Genomic DNA, 18,221 nt, shown 5'->3' on the forward strand with positions numbered 1-18,221 from the left:
AAAACGATCACGTGAATTGCTCCCGCCCAGCCCCCATCCCCTGAGGGGCGGGGATCAGGGGTCGACTTCTGACTTGACCCTCAGAGAAGGGCCCGGGATGAGGGCCAGGGTCTCTCCCGTGAGAATTGGGAAGGGTTAGAGGGAAGGAAGACGCTTGTCTCCGCGCGGAGGCTGCCTGCCTCACCACTGGTCTGTAGCCGCGGGCCTAGGCCCCATCCCACGACGCCCCGCCTCCTCCTCGCCCCTTCACACCGCCCCGCCCCTCAACGACCGCCTGCCTTGCCCCTCCACGGCGCTCCTCCTCCGTCCCTCCCACTTCAGGCCTCCGTCCCGCCCCTTACACTGCGCCGGGCGCCGGGTTTACCCGCGGTGCATTGTGGGGCGGTCACTCGGGCAAGTCGGTCCCACCGCGGACCTGAGGTGGTGCCGAGCAAGCGCGGCAGCGGCGGCGGCATGCGCCGGGCCTCCGCATGGTCCGCGCCCCTGGCGAGCCCCGACCACTACGAGAGGCTAGGCAGCCTCCTGCAAGGGCTGCGGGACAGGTACGGCCGATCGGAGCGGGGTCTGGAAATCGGCGTGCGCCGAGGGTCAGCGAGTGCCCTACCCCCAGTTCCTTCCCAGTACCCCGCCCGTGGTTCTTCTGGGCCCAGGTCTGCCCGCGACGCCCCCCAAGTGGGGGGCAAAGTTTACCAGAGACACCCACCTTACTGGAGGTCTCCCGCTGGAAGATGTGGCCACGTCACTGAATTTGCCCTGAAATGAGAGCGGGAGGTCCCCTGCCTGTCATTCTTAGTCAAGCCTTGGGAATTTCTCTATTTCCCATCTACGCGCTTCCTCCCCAGTCTCTCTTCAAGTTGTCATCCCACCCTGACAGCTGCAATGCAGCAATGACAGGTCCAGGCGCGCGCGTCAAGTATATGCCCTATTTAAATACAGGAGAATTTGGGGGCCAGATTTCCAGCAAAAGAATGAAATTTCCAGTGAGAGAAGTCCAGCTTCCAGAGGGTTCATGATACCTTGATTAATCACTTGATTAAGACATGAAAGATGAGAACCACTGAAAACAGCTAGATCTAAGAACGTGAAGAGAGAAAATTATAAAGTAATTTACTATAAATAACCACTTAAAAGATAAGTTGTTGGAACTATTTAGCTGCTGAATGAATTGAAATTAGATATCTCATTAGTTGACAAGAAAGGAAGTAGATTTTTGGATCTCTTGATAAACAAAACGTTTAATGAGTGTTAAAAGTTACAAAATCATTTTAGTGAAGAGAGCTGTGTGTGACAATTCTAAAATGACAATTACATATAAGGAAAGGCAAAAGTAAGTGATTTTGAAAGGAATTATTTATATTCATCTTATGCTAGCTTTAATTCTTGTCAAATATTTATAGAGCATCTACAATAGGCCTCCTTAATTGTCCTAACCGTATTTTACCTCTTAAGCTTTTTCTACATCTTATTTTCTTTCTGACATACTACTACGCCTCACCCACCCCAGTAACTGCTTCACCTCCAGCTTTTAAAAAGTCACTTCCTGTAGTGCATTCTCTGCAGGAGGTATTGGTCAACCCATTCCCTAACTTATGCAACCTCAAAGTTCTTACAGCCCTCTAGATAATGACTTAAGTCACTTGCTCCCTGTCGAGTAAGAATTCCAGGAGGACAGGAACCATAGCTAGCTGGATCTTTAGCTACTGAGAGAGTACCTGACATGGAGGAGGGGTTTGATAAATGTTTGTTGAATAACTGGAAGAAATCCCAAAGCCAACCAGCTAGTGTCCAGGAATTATGAATATCTTGTATAGACATTGCCACTGAATAAATGTAGCTATGCATTGCCACTAAATAATGACCATTTTCCAGTCAACCAGGAAAACTTGACAGTGTGATATTTCAAAGATGGTATCCAAGTGTCTGCATATACCTGATAATTAAAGAGACAAGACATTTCTCTGTACATCAGTACACTCGAAGTGCTTTTTGACTGTTCTGTTAGAAGAGTAGCTTAGTTGCCCCAGGCCTTCAGATATTTTTATCTCTTAGCCCAAGTTCTAATTTTAAAATGTTATTGGATCAAATGGCAGTCTTTTTTAACTAAGTTAATTGTTAGTTATCATTTTTGCTTCCTATGCTAGAACACCTGACTGTTTATAGTCCTTATGGTATATAACTGGGTAATTATTATTGCTCATTTTATTTTTAACACTTAATGCTTTAACTGTTAAGCAAGCTGAGGCTGTTGGAATTATATAAGAAATTTGAGTCAAATTGTATAGTCTATTCATGGGTCTGCCTTTAGAGGTTTGTTTTATTTTTATGTCAGTGAAAATCTGTTGCTGTGTGTATTCATTTTTTATTTTAAAAGTCTATAACTAATTCTAACACACAATTAATAAATACAGAGGCAAATAACTTTGGATACAGAGAAAACTGCAATAGAAATGTGGAAACCTGGGTCTCTAGTCCATGGACAGTTGTGTGACTTTGAGCAGGTCATTCAGCTTCTCTGAACCTTGGTTCTTCACCAGACATGAAGGGCCTTGTAAAGACTAATATGTAAAGTAAGGCTACAGATTTTTTTCTCTCTCATAGAGTAATGAACCTGAGAATCAAGAAGTTGAAAGATGTAGTTTTGCAGAGCAAAATGAATATCATTGTTTCCTATTTGAGTGTTTGGGTGAGTCTCCCTCCCCTTTTTTTAACCAATTCCAGTGACTTCAAGTACCATTGTCTCCTAAAACTCCAGCATAATTTTAAAGGCTGCAACCCGGGGTATTTCTGCTTTATCAGTTCAGAAATTTCCTACGAGTGAGAGATTAAAACAAAACAAAACAAAAAAAACACACAAAAAAACTTGCCCTTCTTTGAGATTGTTAGCTGATCTAATAATTGGGCCCTTCCATTGTAACGGGTGTATTTCCAGCCCAAATTGTCTTAGCTGTAGTCACATACTTTTATATTCTGAATTTCCTCCTTTTTATGTATGGTATTGTCTCTGCATTGTAGTAAAAGTCAATCATTGAATCTGAAAAAGCCTGGTGAAGTGACTTGTTACAATGTATTTAGTGCTGCAAGCATGGTGGAAACATATAAGTAGAATTGACTGTTACAATTATTGGGCCGGCACATTGATTAAGAGCTGGTTTGGGACGCCAGAGGGCCCCCTTTCGGATCCCACATATGAGGGCCAGTGACACTGCCCTCTACAGCTAAGATGCTGAACAACAGCTCAACCTGGAGCTGGGCTGCCGTGAGTCGCTGGCGACAGTGTAGGCTGTAGCCCCTGCTGCAGTGGGTTGCCATGGGCTACTGTGTGTAGCCAGCAGCCAGCGTTAGCGGCCATCTAGAAGCCGGTGACCGATCTGCCTCAGTCGGGAAGAGTGCAATGATGGTGCCAACTTGGGCCAGTGAAGCAACGTCCTCGTCCTCCACAGCTAGACTGAAGAACCAAAAGGACAGCAACTTGTCTGTTCCCCTTCCCCAAGTCCCCAGTGCTGTTCCTAGCCCCCAATTCCCCAATAAAAATCTTAAAAAAAAGAAAAGAATTGACTGTTACAATTATATAAAAAAACATTCCCTTAAAAGGCCCATTAACAGGATCCAGTTTTTTCAATACCAATATTGATTCAGGGTGAGATATCATAATAGTTCAGAAATTGTCACTGAGGTAGTTGTTGAGTAAAGCTGAAGATGGTACGAGACAAAAGCAGAATAACAAGTGGCTTAAAAGAGAAAACTATACCACATGGCTACTCTTTAAAAACTGCCCAGCTGTGTCTGTGTAAAGCTTAAAAAGATTTGTGGATGGGGGATGTAGGTGACTGAAACCATGGACTGTTGGTACATATCCCAGGACTGGGTGTTTCAAAAATTCTAAAGTAGAGATTTAACATGTAGGTTTTGCAAGAGGATCCTCCCCAAAAGTCTTTCTCTTGCTTTTTATTGGGGTAAATATATGGTTTCAAGTTTTAAACTTAAAGTATGTATGAAAGATAGCATTCAGAGGAACTGCAGTGTGGGTGACAAGGATAGAAAATGGGCCTGGGATGAAGAGTTAATGAGATTAGAATCATTTTGCCTGGAATAGTAGCCAAGAGGTGTTTGATTGTGATATTTCCGTGTATGAAGTGTCATGATACAGAAGTATGACTAGCAGATGTATGTATCTGCAGAAGCTAGAGCAGGAACAAAGGAGTTTAACGTTCATTATTGAAAAGAACTTGCTGCTTGGAAGCAGATGGATTCCCAGACAGTGGTTCTTTTTCACTAGAAGTCATAGGTGAATTTTTAAAGTTATTTTCAAATAAATTCAAGTTTTCAGAAAAGTTGCACATATAGGATAAAGACTGGCAATATTCCCTTCACCCAGGTTCTTCAACTCTTAACATTTTATTATGTTTTCTTTTTCTCTATCTACCTATATAAAATCACTAGCCTTTTCTGAACCATTTGAGAACTGTGGATGTGATGCCCCATCACTCTTAAAAAGTTTAGTGTCTATTTCCAAAAAACAAGGATGCTCTCTTATATGATCACCATATAACCCTCACAAGCCAGGAAATTAATATACCCATCTACATGTTAATATACCCAACATTAATATACCAATCTACAGACCCCAGTCAAATTTCACCAACTGCCCATTTCACCAGCTGTCCTAACACTTGCTTTTTTTCTTTTCTGGTCCAGGATCCCATCTTGAACCTATGTTGCATGTGGTTGCCATGTCTCTGCAGTCTCTCCCAGTCTGAAACTTCCTTAGTCTTTTCCTATCTTTCGTGTTCCTGACAGTTTCATAGAATACAACTTTCATTCCAGAGAGTGACCCTCAGGCTGGGTCCATCTGATGTTTGCTCATGGCCAGACTCTGGTCATACTTTCTTAGCAGGAATACTGCAGAAGTGAAGCATGACATCAGAGGCACAAGGTCATAGATACATTTCAGGGTCTTTCTGCTCTCATAACTTAATGATAAATGGCTCACACTGTCCAGTCATTCATTCTTCATGAACTAAGTATCCTACTGATCACTGAACCTTAGTAAGGTAAAAAGTGACACAAAATTTTCCAACATGGAAGCAATTATATGAGGTGTGATTAAAAAAAAATACGGTGAGTATTTAAATAAAAAAAAAAATAGGGCCGGCCGAGTGGCTCAGTTGGTTAAGAGCTCGCTCAAGAGTTTGAGCTCTGAGCAACAGCAGTTTGATTCCCGGCCCGAGTTGAGCAGCTGCTGAGCTGCCAACAACAGGTGGCAGGATGGCTCAGCTTAAAAAGAAAAAAAAAATTAATACAGTAAAAGATATATTGCCATTAATCCCCTTCAGAGTACTCCCCCTCACTTTGAACTTGCTTATCCCATCATTCTTGCCACTTTCTGAAGCAGTTCTGGAAGTCCTCTTTCATGAGTGTCTTCAGTTGCACTATCTTGGTTGCCTTGACATCCTGAATCAATTCAAAATGTTTACCTTTGGTCAGTTTGACTTTGGGGAAGAGCTAGAAGTTGCCTGGTGCTAGATTCGGTGAATAAGGTGAATGAGGATACACTGTAATGTTTTTATTTGACAGAAATTGCGGTACCAGAAGTGATGTGTGCCATGGAGCTTTTTTGTTGTGATCACAAAACACGGTGATGCTGCTGCCCAGTGCCATGCAACAGAAAGGCAGGGATCTTCAATATGGGAAGTGGCGCGTTGAACCTTAGTAACTGTGTGTGACAAGTTTCAACTTGTTCGGTGCAGTCAGTCAGGGGTGAGCTATGGTTGAAAGAAGGTGTGTTTTGAAGTGTGCTGTAAATCATCCTCCATCATAACAATGCTGCATCACACATCACTTCTGGTGCACGGCGATTTCTGTCCAATAAAAACATTACAGTATGGGAACACCGTACTGGTTCCCATAACCAACGCCGTACTGGCGCGTTGGTTAAGAGCTGGCTTGGGTCACCAGCTCTGAGCATCAGGGCTCCGGTTTGGATCCCACATGCAGGCAATGATGCCGCGCCCTCTATAGCTAAGATGGTGAACAACAGCTCGACCTGGGCTGGGCTGCTGCGAGTTGCCAGCAATAGCTTAGGCTGCAGTGGGGCTGGCTGGCAGCTGGTGTGTGCTTTTGTGAGCTGCCATGAGCCCCCATGAGTGGCGGTCCAATGGTCAGTGGGTGACTTCCTTACCCGGGAAGAAAGCAATGATAATACCAACATGGGCCAGTGAAGCAATGTCCTCCACAACTAGACTGAAGAAAAAAAGGACAGCAACTTGTCTGTTCCCCTTCCCCAATTCCCCAATGCTGTTCCCCTCCTCCAATTCCCCAATAAAATCTTAAAAAAAAAATTGCAGTGTGCCCTCATCCACCTTATTCACCAGATCTGGCGCAGTGGGACTTCTGGCCCTTTCCCCAAATCAAAATGATTCAGGACATCGAGGCAGCCATGACAACACAAGTAAAGACACAAAAGAGGACTTCCAGAACTGCTTCAGAAAGTGGCAAGAATGATGGGATAAGTGTGTTCAAACTGAGGGGGAGTATTTTGAAGGGGATTTATTGCAATGTGTCCTTTACTGTAATAATTTTTTTTTAATTTAAATATTCACCGTATTTTTTTATCACAACTTGTGGCTCCAGGGAATAACAGTTAGTGACAAATCATGGTGCTGTTACAAAGTTATAAAAGAAATTCCCCCAAATTTAAAGTAACAGTGTTAGGGGACCTGGTCTTCGTTAAATATTAGTGAGACAGGTTTACTTTTCAGAGACCTTTTCTTAACTCAGCCACTAGGCTCTGCCCAGGCTTGTTTGGTTGGAAGCAGAGCAAGCCACCAGTCCAAGATAAATTTGTGGAAGTATCATGTCCAGTCCTGGTGGAACCCCCATTGCTCAAGTCCTACCATCTCAAAGAAGTCTGGCTATATTATATTTTATATATTTATCTCGTTCATTGTCTGTCCTTCCCCTTAGAATTTCAGCTGCCTGAGGACAAAGTTCTTGGTTGCCTTGTATACCATGTTAATCTCTAGGCCTACAGCAGTGCCTGACTCATCATGGCACTCAAGAAATACTTGCAGAATGAATCAACCTGGTTCCCAGGCTTTTATTATTGCCTTTCCCCACTTACTTTGAGAATCTTGTTCTTTTTGCTTCATATTGGTATCCTCTTTGCTTTTTAGACATTCCTGGTGACTGCTAAGTATTTTTGTGTCTTGAGTTTCAAATGCAGCTGGCCATTTTCTGCCCTTAGACCAGAGACGCATTCTCACAAAGGTGTGATTTCAAAGGAGATCATGTTATAAATCTGACAGTGTAATTATTCATAAAATATTTTCTTTCTGAACTTTAGTGAAAAGAAGAGATTGGAACTGGAACAGAAACTTTATGAATATAATCAGTCTGATATATACAGGTAAGATATGACAGTGGTAACAGTTTTTAAAGCAATTTGCATATGTTAATAAAAATTTAACCCTAATGTATGTTGTAAATACCATAGTTGCAGTACTTTTATCATTCTCTTATTTCTAATGTGTAATGGTTTCAAGTAAATGCTTCAATTTAATATGACTATCAAATGTAAGAATAAATTTGGTTAAAATTAGTATAAGATAAAAGTTATTTTATTTTAATTATTTGGTATTTGTGTTATTTCAGGAATCTATTTTGCTTAAATATCTTAACAATAAGACACATTATTGTTATTGTTATTTTTCTGGTCACAATTTAAACACATTAAGCCTATATAGCGATTAAGGCAGAATTACTATAGCTGATCTTTCAACAAACTATTGTAGGCAGAGTTATGTGATGTCTCATTTGTCCATGGATATATGACAGTGACTGTTAAAATTATAATGAATAGTAGATAATATACATGTTATCCATTTTAGGTTACTTACTCTAATATAAAGAACAAACGTTTATGGATGAAAAAGGTGAAGGGATTAAGAACACAAATTGGTAGTCAAAAAATAGTGACAGAGATGTGAAGTATAGCATAGAGAATATAGTCAATAATACTGCAAAAACTATGTATAGTGCCAAATGGGTACTAGACTAATCGGGGATCACTGCATAAATTATATAAATGTCTAACCACTATGCTGTACACCTGAAACTAATATAAAATAATATTAAGTGTCAACTATAATTGAAAAAAAATAAAAAAACAGCAAACTTAATATTTTTAATTCTATTTTATGGAAGCTGAACTTAACACTTAAGCCAAATGTGTGGTGTTACCTCCAGTATTATCTATATGAAAATTTTCTGGCTATGATAGTACTAAATTTGTGATTTATCTGTATCATAATATGAGTGAAAAATGAGAAATGGCTGCCTGATGTGAGCCTCTTGAAAACTCCCCTGAAATTTACAATAAATTGAGCAACTGTAATTCCACAAATGACTCCCTGCACAGAAGACAGGCAAGCCTAAGAGACACACAACTGAAATCATCTAAAGGTGGGCAAATTGGGATAGCGGGGGAGGAGGGAAAGGGGAAGAACAGGACTGGCCGCAGTACACAGACCGGAGCTCAGAGCTCCCTGCATTCCAGAGCTACAGCGATCGCGGTAGAGGGAAGTATTCGGACAGCTTGGGCTCCCCTTATGGCCCACAGTCCCACCTGAGGGATCAGGATATAACACAGCTGAACCCAACGCTCATGGCAGAGACCTCAGAGCAAAGACTGAGGGAAGAAGGGTGAAAATGGTGGTTTAAGCCCTCACTGCCAAGCAGAGGATGGAAGGCATAGGCACAGAGCCTAGCTGTCTCCTCCCCACCCTCCCAGAGCTCGCACCACCCCCACCTGCCCAGTGCTAGAAGCGGAGCAGTAGCAGTGTCAGATCAAAAGAACAGAATATTTGCAGTTCTGAGAACTGCAGCCCTGCAGCCACAGACTCCCAGCCCAACTAGTGCTGGTGGAGGGGAGAGAGCCTTGGTTGGGTGCAGGATGGGCTGTGCTGATAGTCGCTGCCATTGCTCAAAGCCACCTCCCAGAACGCATCCTGCCCCTGCCCCCACCTATCTGGACTGATCCCTGCAGGGGTAAACAGAGCCGCTGAAAAACACAGGCCCTGAATCTGGTGCAGGAAAACATTTGGAACTTCAGAAGCTCTCCACATCCCCCAACGGAGGTGGTGCCCTCAGACTCAGGTGACCTGCTCACAGAGGAGAAGCCCACCTTCCAGGGAATCCCACATTGTGTGAGAAGGCAGAACAGAGTGGAGGAAATATAACACTACAGTGTGAGAGAGAATAAAAGGCTGCAGTAGGAGAGAAAGCATTCTACCAACACCTACTGGAAAGCAAAACAAAGACCTCTTCCTACCAGCCTGTTGAAGAATCCACTCCTGTAAATTCCTAGGAAGAGAAATAGTAATTCAATAATTGCCATGAATAACAAGGTAACAAGGCAGCTCAGAAAGAAAATGAAAAGTCTCCAGAAAATGAACTTAAAGATATGTAAGTATGTGCCTCAAATGTCAGAGAATTCAAGATTACAGTTCTTAAAAACCTCAACCAGATGCAAGAAAACACAGGCAGTTTAATGAACTAAAAAACACAAAGAACAAAATGAACATTTTACCAAAGAGATTGAAATTTTTAAAAAGAGCCGAATATAATTTCTGGAGATTAAGAACTCAATAAAAGAAATAAAGACTGAAATAGCCAGCTTAGGTAACAGAGCTGACCAGGTTGAGGAAAAAATCAGGGACATCGAAGATAGAAATCTGGAAATGACACAGATGGAAGAAGAGAGAGACTTGAGAGTTAAATGAAATAAAAGAACTCTACAAGAACTTTCTGACTGCATCAGAAAGAGCAATATAAGAATAATAAGCATACTAGAAGAAAAAGAAAGGGAGAAGGGAACAGAGAAAATATTCCAACAAATAGTCAACGAGAACTTCCCAAACATGGGAAAGAATTGGATCCTTGACTCCAAGAAGCAAATAGAACACCTAATTACCTCAATCCCAACAGGCCTTTTCCAAGGGACATTGTATTGAAGCTGTCAAAAATTAACAACAAGGAAAGAATCCTCAAGGCGGTAACCTACAAAGGAAAGCCCATTAGATTATCATCAGATTTTTCAGCAGAAACTCTACAAACCAGGAGGGAGTGGACTCAAATATTCAAACTATTGAAAGAGAGAAATTATGAACCAGAATAATATATCTAGCAAAGATATCCTTTAGACATGAAAGAGGAATAAAGACCTTTCCAGACATACAGAAGCTGAGAGAATTTTCTAACAAATGGCCTACACTATAAGAAATACTGACGCAGTCTATTCGACCTGAAACAAAAAAGCAAAAGAATACAAAACATGAGTAGCATTACAAACAGACAGACAGAAGCAGGAAATGGCAACGCCTACACCAAATGAGATACTATTCATTTAAACATAATATTCAGGGTAAAGAAAAAAAAAACACTTAAAAAAAGAGGAAAATGAAAATTTATTGCTGCAGCGCAGAAATCAACTCACAGCATAAATAGGGATAATTTGTGACAACAGAAACATACAAGGGGAAAGAGTAAAGGTCTGGACCTGCAAAAGGGAATGGAGAAAGGAAGCATGCTGAAGAAAATAGAATACTCTAAATATGAAACTTTCTTTTACATAAACTTTTTTTAAAACAAATAATGTCTGTTTTTTAATAGTGTATTTTTTTTAAAGATTTTTATTGGGGAATTGGGGGGATGGGAGCAGTGCTGGGGAATTGGGGGAAGGGGAACAGACAAGTTGCTGTTGTTTTGTTCTTCAGTCTAGTTGTGGAGGACGCTTCACTGGCCCAAGTTGGCACCATCATTGTGCTCTTCCCGGGCGAGGCAGATCAGTCGCCGGCTTCTGGACGGCTGCTCACTGCGGCTACTGGCTGTTCACGCTGGCTGCTGGCTACATACGGTAGCCCATGGCAACCCACTGCAGCAGGGGCTGCAGCCTACCCGTTGCCGGCAACTCCCGGCAGCCCAGCTCCAAGTTGAGCTGTTGTTCAGCATCTTAGCTGTGGAGGGCAGTGTCACTGGCTCTCATATGTGGGATCCGAACCGGGGCCCTCTGGCGTCCCAAGCCAGTTCTTAACCATCGCTCCACTCGGCTGGCCCTCTTTTACATAAACTTAATGGTAACCACTCAAAAAAAAATATCCAGAACTCAAATATACAACATAAAGAAAGAAGAAGCAGAAAGAAAAATCATAGAATACAACCACACTGAAATAACAGACAGCAACAAAAAGGCAAAGAAGCAATGGAGACGCTGTCCTACCAGAAAACCAAAGATAGAAATCCTCATATATCAATAATCACCCTACATGTAAATGGACTAAACTCACCAATAAAAAGGCACAGACGGGACAGCCGGTTGTCTCAGGTGGTTAGAGTACAGGGCGTGGTGCTCATAACACCAAGGTTGCCGGTTTGATTCTGACATGGGCCACTGATTTGCCCTCCACAACAAGAGTGAGAAACAACTACTTGACTTGGAGCTGATGGGTCCTGGTAAAACACACTGTTCCCCAATTAAAAAAAAAAAAGGCACATAGTAGCAGATTGGATCAAAAAACTAAACTCAACTATATGCTGCCTCCAAGAGACACATCTCAGCTGCAAGGACCAATATAGACTCAAAGTGAAAGGGTGGAAATTGACACTCCAAGCAAATGGTATTCAGAGAAAAGCAGGTGTACCTATACTGATATCAGATGAAACTGACTTCAGGATAAAAAAGGTAACAAGAGACAAATAGGGACATTTCATAATGATACAGGGGACTATACAACAAGAAGACATAACAGTCATCAATATGTATGCCTCCAATCAGGGAGCACCAAAACATACAAAACAACTGCTAACAGAACTAAAGGGAGAAATTGACCAAACACAATTATAGTAGGGGACCTAAATACATCATTGACAGCTATGGATACATCATCCAAACAGAAGATAAATAAAGAAATATCAGCCCTAAATGACACATGAGATGAAATGGACATAATTGACATTTATAGAGCACTCCATCCTAGAACATCAGCCTATACATTTTTTTTCTAGTGTTCATGGAACATTCTCAGGATAAACCATATATTGGGACATAAAACTAGCCTCAGCAAATTTCAGAAGACTGAAATCATACCAAGCATATTCTCTGATCACAAGGCTTTGAAATTGGATATGGACTGCAAAAAGAAAGTGGGAAAAAGCACAAATATGTGGTGATTAAACAACATACTTTTAAAGAACGACTGGGTCAAAGAAGAAATAAGAGGAGAGATCAAAAGATACATAGAAACAAATGAGAATGAAAATACATCCTACCAAAATTTGTGGGATGCAGCAAAAGCAGTTTGAAGAGGGAAATTTAGGTCATTACAGGCCTATCTCAAAAAACAAGAAAAATCCCAGACAAATAACCTCACGTTACACCTTAAAGAACTAGAAAAAGAACAAATGAAACCCGAAGTCAGTAGAAAGGAGGAAAAAATAAAAATCAGAGCAAAACTAAGTGAAATAGAGAACAAAAAGGCAATAGAAAAAATTAATGCAACAAAGAGCTGGTTCTTTGAAAACATTAATAAAATTGACAAACCCTTGGCTAGACTCACTAAGATGAAAAGAGAAAAGACACAAATAAACAAAATCAGAAATGAAAGAGGGGAAGTTACCACAGATGCCAGAGAAATACAAAGGATCATCCAAGAATTCTATGAAGGGCCATAGGCCACCAAATTCAATGATCTAGAAGAAATGGACAAGTTCTTAGAAACATATAGCCTTCCTAGGCTGAATCATGAACAATTGGAAAATCTAAGTAGACTGATCAACAGTAAGGAAATTGAATCAGTCACCGAAACCTTCCCAAAAGCAGAAGTCCAGGACCAGATGGCTTCACTAGTGAATTCTACCAAACATTCAAAGAGGATCTAATACCTGTCCTCCTCAAACTCTTCCAAAAAGTTGAAAAAGAGACAGTACTCCGTAACTCATTTTATGAGGCCATCATTACCCGGATACCAAAATCTGGTAAGGATAACACAAAAAAAGAAAATTACAGACCCAATACCTCTGATGAATACAGATGCAAAAATCCTAAACAAAAGTCTAGCAAATCGAATGCAACAATGCATTAAAAAAATTATCCATCACGACCAAGAGGAGTTCATCCCAGGGCACAAGGATTGTTCAACATATGCAAATCAATCAATGTGATACACCACATAAACAAAATAAAGGACAAAAATCATATTCTATCAATAGATGCAGAAAAAGCAATTGACAAGATACAACATCCATTTATGATTAAAACACTTAATAAAATGGGTACAGAAGGAAAATACCTTAACATAACAAAGGCCATATATGACAAACCCTCAGCTAATATAATTAATGATGAAAAACTGAAGCCCTTTGCTCTACGTTCAGGAACATGACAGGGCTGTCCCCTATCACCTCTGCTTTTCAACATAGTATTGGAAGTCCTAGCCAGATCAATCAGGCAAGACAAAGGAATAGAGGTATCCAAATAGGGAATGAAGAAGTTAAATTGTTACTTTTTGCAGATCACATGATGCTATATATAGAAAACCCTAGAGACTCCACCACAAAGCTATTAGGAACAATAAACGAATACAGTAAAGTTGCCAGCTACAAAATCAATGTACGAGAGTCCATTGCATTCCTATATACTAATAGTGAAACTTCAGAAGAAGAAATAAAAACAATTGCTTTTGCAATTGCAGCAAAAAGAATAAAGCACTAGGAATAAACTTAACCAAGGATGTGAAAGACCTATACACTGAAAACTATAAGACATTTTAAAAAGAAATTGAAGAAGACACAAAGAAATGGAAAGACATTCTGTGTTAATGGATTCGAAGAATTACCATAGTTAAAATGGCCATATTACCCAAAGCAATATACAGAGTTAATGCAATCCCCATCAAAATGGCATTGCCATTTTTAAAGAAATAGAACAAAAAATCATCAGATTTGTATGGAACAGCAAAAGGCCCCGAATAGCCAAAGCAATGCTAAGAAAAAAGAACAATGCTGGAGGTATCAGACTCCCTGACTTCAGCTTGTACAACAGTACAAAATAATCAAAACAGTACAGTATTGGCAGAAAAACAGACATACAGACCAATGGAATAGAATTGAGAACCCAGAAATAAACCCACATAAATATGGACAGATAATTTTCGACAAAGAAGGCAAAAACATACAATGGAGAAAAGACAGCCTCTTCAATAAAATGGTGCTGGGAGAATTGGAAAGCCACGTCCAAAAGAATGAAACTAGACTGCTATCTGTCACCATGTACCAAAATTAACTCAAAATGGATCAAAGACCTAAACATAAGACCTGAAACAATAAACTGCATAGAAAAAAATATAGTACTAACAGACGTTGGGTTCAAAGAGTATTTTATGAATTTGACCCCAAAGGCAAGGGAAGTAACAGCTGAAATAAATGAATGGGACTATATCAAACTAAAAATCTTCTGCACTGCAAATAAAACCATTGACAAAATAAAGAGGCAACCAACCAAATGGGAGAAGATTTTTGCAAACAATGCCTCTGATATGGAGCTAATATCCAAAATATATAAGAATCTCGTACAACTCAACAACAAAAAAACAAACAATCCAATTAAAAAATGGGCAGAGGACCTGAATAGACATTTCTCCAATGAGAACATACAGATGGCCAATAGAAATATGAAAAAATGCTCAACATCACTAATCATCAGAGAAATGCAAATAAAAACCGCAATGAGATATATACCTCTACCAGTTGGTGGCTCTCATCAACAAGACAAATAATAGCAAGTGTTGGAGAGGCTGTGGAGAAAATGGAACCCTCATACCCTGTTGGTGGTAATGCAGGTTGGTGCAGCTACTATGGAAGGCAGTGTGGAGGTTCCTCAAAAAATTAAAAATAGAATTACCATATACTCAGTAATCCCTCTCTTGGGTATCTAAAAATCTGAAAACATTTATCCGTAAAGATATATGACCTCCAATGTTCATTGCAGCTTTATTTACAGTGGCCAAGACACGGAAACAACCAAAGTGTCCTTTGATAGATGATTAGATAAAGAATATGTGGTATATATACACAATGGAATACTATTCTACCACAAGAAAAGATGAAATAATGCCATTTGTGACAACATGAATGGATCTTGAGATTATTATGCTAAGTGAAATAAATCAGACAGATAAAATAGAGAACCATATTATTTCACTTATATGTGGTATATAAAACTGAAAACAGCAAAAGAACAAGACAAACAAGTGAAGAAACAAAACTCATAGACAATAGTTTAGTGGTTATCAGAGTGGGGGAAGGGGATGGTAGATGAGGGTAAAGGGGGCCAAATATATGGTGTTGGGAAGAGAACTGACTCTGGATGGTGAACATACAATGTGATATATGGATGATGTATTACAGAAATGTACAGCTGAAATCATGTAACTTTGCTAACAATTGTCACCCCCAATAAACTTTAATTTAAAAAAAAAAGGAAAAATGAAAACATTTTATTCAAAAGAGAGAGAAGCCAAGAATAGTATAAAACCAAATCACCCATCAAGACCATTTATTTCCTCACCTTCAAAATTATTGTTTGGTTTTAAGATTTAGTGTACTTTCAAAGGTAGTAGTCAGGGAAGACAGCCATACGAAGTGTGATCAAACAATATGGTGAATGTTTAAAGAAAAATGTATTAGAGTAAAAGACAAATTACTATTAATCGCCCTCAAAATACCCCTCCTCACTTCAAACACACTTATCCCATTGTTCTCATCACTTTTTGAAGCAGTTCTGGAAGTTTTTTTTTTTTAATTTTTTTTTTTAAGCTGAGCCATCCTGCTACCTGTTGGCAGCTCAGCTTGGGCTGGACTCGAACTGCTGTTGCTCAGAGATCAAACTCTTGAGCGAGCTCTTAACCAACTGAGCCACTCGGCCAGCCCCTCAGTTCTGGAAGTCTTTTGTGAGTGTCTTTAGTTGCGCTGTGATGGTGGCCTCAATGTCCTGAATTTATTCAAAACCATTAGGTTTCGTGGTCATTTTTTACTTTGGGGAAGAGCTGGAAGTCGCAAGGTGCCAGATCTGTTGAATAAGGTGGGTGAGGACACACCATAATGTTTGTATTTCACAGAAAATGCTGTATACCAGAAATGATGTGTGACACGGAATGTTGTCATGATCGAAGATGAAACCATTGGCTCATTTCATGTTAATGCATTGTTTGTGATCCATGATTTACAGCACACTTTGAAACACACCTTCTCTTAACCATAGCTCACACCTGAATGACTGCACTGAACAAGTTGAAACTTGTCACACACTATTACTAAGGTTCAATGCACCGCTTCGCGTATTGAAGATTCCTGCCTTTCTGTTGGATGGCACTAGGCAGCAGCATTCAATGTATTTTGTAATCACAATGGAAAGGCTCCTTTCCATCACATATCACTTCTGGTATGGCAATTTTTGTCAAGTAAAAACATTACAGTGTGTCTGTAATGATCTGGCACCATGCGGCTTCTAGCTCTTCCCCAAAGTCAAAGTGACCATGAAAGGTGAACATTTTGAATAGGTTCAGGACATTGAGGTAGCCATGACAGCTCAGCTAAAGACACTCATGAAAGAGGACTTACAGAACTGCTTCAGAAAGTGGCAGGAATGATAAGTGTGTTTGAAGTGAGGGGGAGTATTTTGAGGGGTATTAATGGCAATGTGTCTTTTACTGTAATAATTATTTTTTTAATTTAAACATTCACCATATTGTTTGATCACACCTCGTATATCTCTAGTAGCTTTAGAAGAAACACGGAGAGCCAACGAGGTGATGGAAGACATAGCAGTGTCATGGATGCCATTGCCTCAGAAGTGTGCCCAAGTCTTACAGCATCTGTGGCAGTTGACATTTTTCTAACCCACAGCTAAAGGGGCAGAAGACAGAGTATAGAATTTTCTGCAGCTTGTTCTTGTACAACTTCCTGGCATAATGGTGGTGAGAGAAGAATGGAACCTTTACCAAGCTGTCTGTTTTCTGAGTTTGTTCCTCTCTCTCAGCGTCTTGTTTCCTGTTAGAGGGTATGATTTACTAAAAATATGCTTTCTTTGACTGCCTGTGGGGTCAAATCCATACTGTCTAACATGACTACCTCAACCTGATTTTCCCAGAAGGCAGAGTCTGAGACAAGGTTTGTGTGTATGTGCTAGGTTTATTTTATTTTATGTAGGTGGTAGTTTATTTTAGAAAGTGGTCAGCTTAAAACTGGAGAGCAGGGCTGAGAAGAATGAAGCAGGAGCTGTTCACTGCTGTGGGAACCTAGGACTTGATCCCTCTGGACCTTCAGTGGAACAGTGGAGACCACCTCTCTGCTCCTCACAATTGTCCACTAAAGGGAAGGAAGAGAGGGCTGTTTACCTATTGGATCCTGATCTCCATTGGTCAGGGCCATTCCAGGAGGTGTTAATTCATTCTCATATCCAGACTTTCCACATGACAAACTCAGAAAAGTAGCCCTGGAAAAGCAAGATAATAGGCACAGTTGAACCAGATGTTACCAGGTTGTTGCTGCTGTGGCTGGTAGAAGGAAAGTTGAGCCCGGAGGATGTGTGTGGGAAGGGCATGAGAAGTATCTGGTACAAGGGCTTACCAGACCCGCCATCATCTGCCCCTTTTTAATTTTCATCATCGCCATCTTTTGTCAGCTTCCCCCTAAAAGTTTACATGGACTAAAACTTCCATTTCTGAAGCATCACAAGATCTTTTGTAGTATAGTGTAAGCTAGTAGGTTCTATTGCCAAGTGCCTTGGTTCAAGCTGAGCCCCACCAGCTCTTAGCCATGTGACCTTGGGACAATACTTCAACATTCTGTGTCTCCATCTCTTCACCTGGGTATAATGATAGTTATGAGAATTTAGTAGTCATAACACAGCATATGACTCAGAGTAAGAGTCAATAATTTATTATTTTTGTCAATATTACAGTTATTCTTTTTATTTATTGCCCTTGAGCTTTCCAACATGCTACTTACTCTGCCTGAGTGTTTTGCCCTCAATTTTCCACTCTTGCTTTTGCCAGTTTTGGGTTAATTCTTACCCAACTTTCTTGTCTCCGCTGAAAAATAATTTCTACTGGGAAGGCCTCCCTGTCCCCTTCAACTAGTTCAGGTTGCCTAGTCTGTCAGAGTCCCTT

The 18,221-nt window shown here is 40.5% G+C and overlaps 1 protein-coding gene across 6 annotated transcripts in view; it reads left to right on the forward strand.

Annotated features, from left to right (window-relative positions):
• Window positions 1-376: 376 nt before the first annotated feature.
• KIZ (kizuna centrosomal protein) overlaps window positions 377-18,221 on the forward strand; it is a 145,322-nt gene continuing 127,477 nt past the window's right edge. For all 6 annotated transcript variants that reach the window (XM_019628166.1, XM_019628167.1, XM_019628168.1 and 3 more), the window contains exons 1-2: window positions 377-542; window positions 7,343-7,405. In XM_019628166.1, coding sequence (XP_019483711.1) covers window positions 454-542; window positions 7,343-7,405 — 152 coding nt within the window. In that variant the 5' untranslated portion in view covers window positions 377-453. The remainder of the gene's footprint in view (window positions 543-7,342; window positions 7,406-18,221) is intronic.

This window comes from Hipposideros armiger, unplaced genomic scaffold (genome assembly GCF_001890085.2).
Source record: "Hipposideros armiger isolate ML-2016 unplaced genomic scaffold, ASM189008v1 scaffold_752, whole genome shotgun sequence".
NCBI classification, from domain to species: Eukaryota; Metazoa; Chordata; class Mammalia; order Chiroptera; family Hipposideridae; genus Hipposideros; species Hipposideros armiger.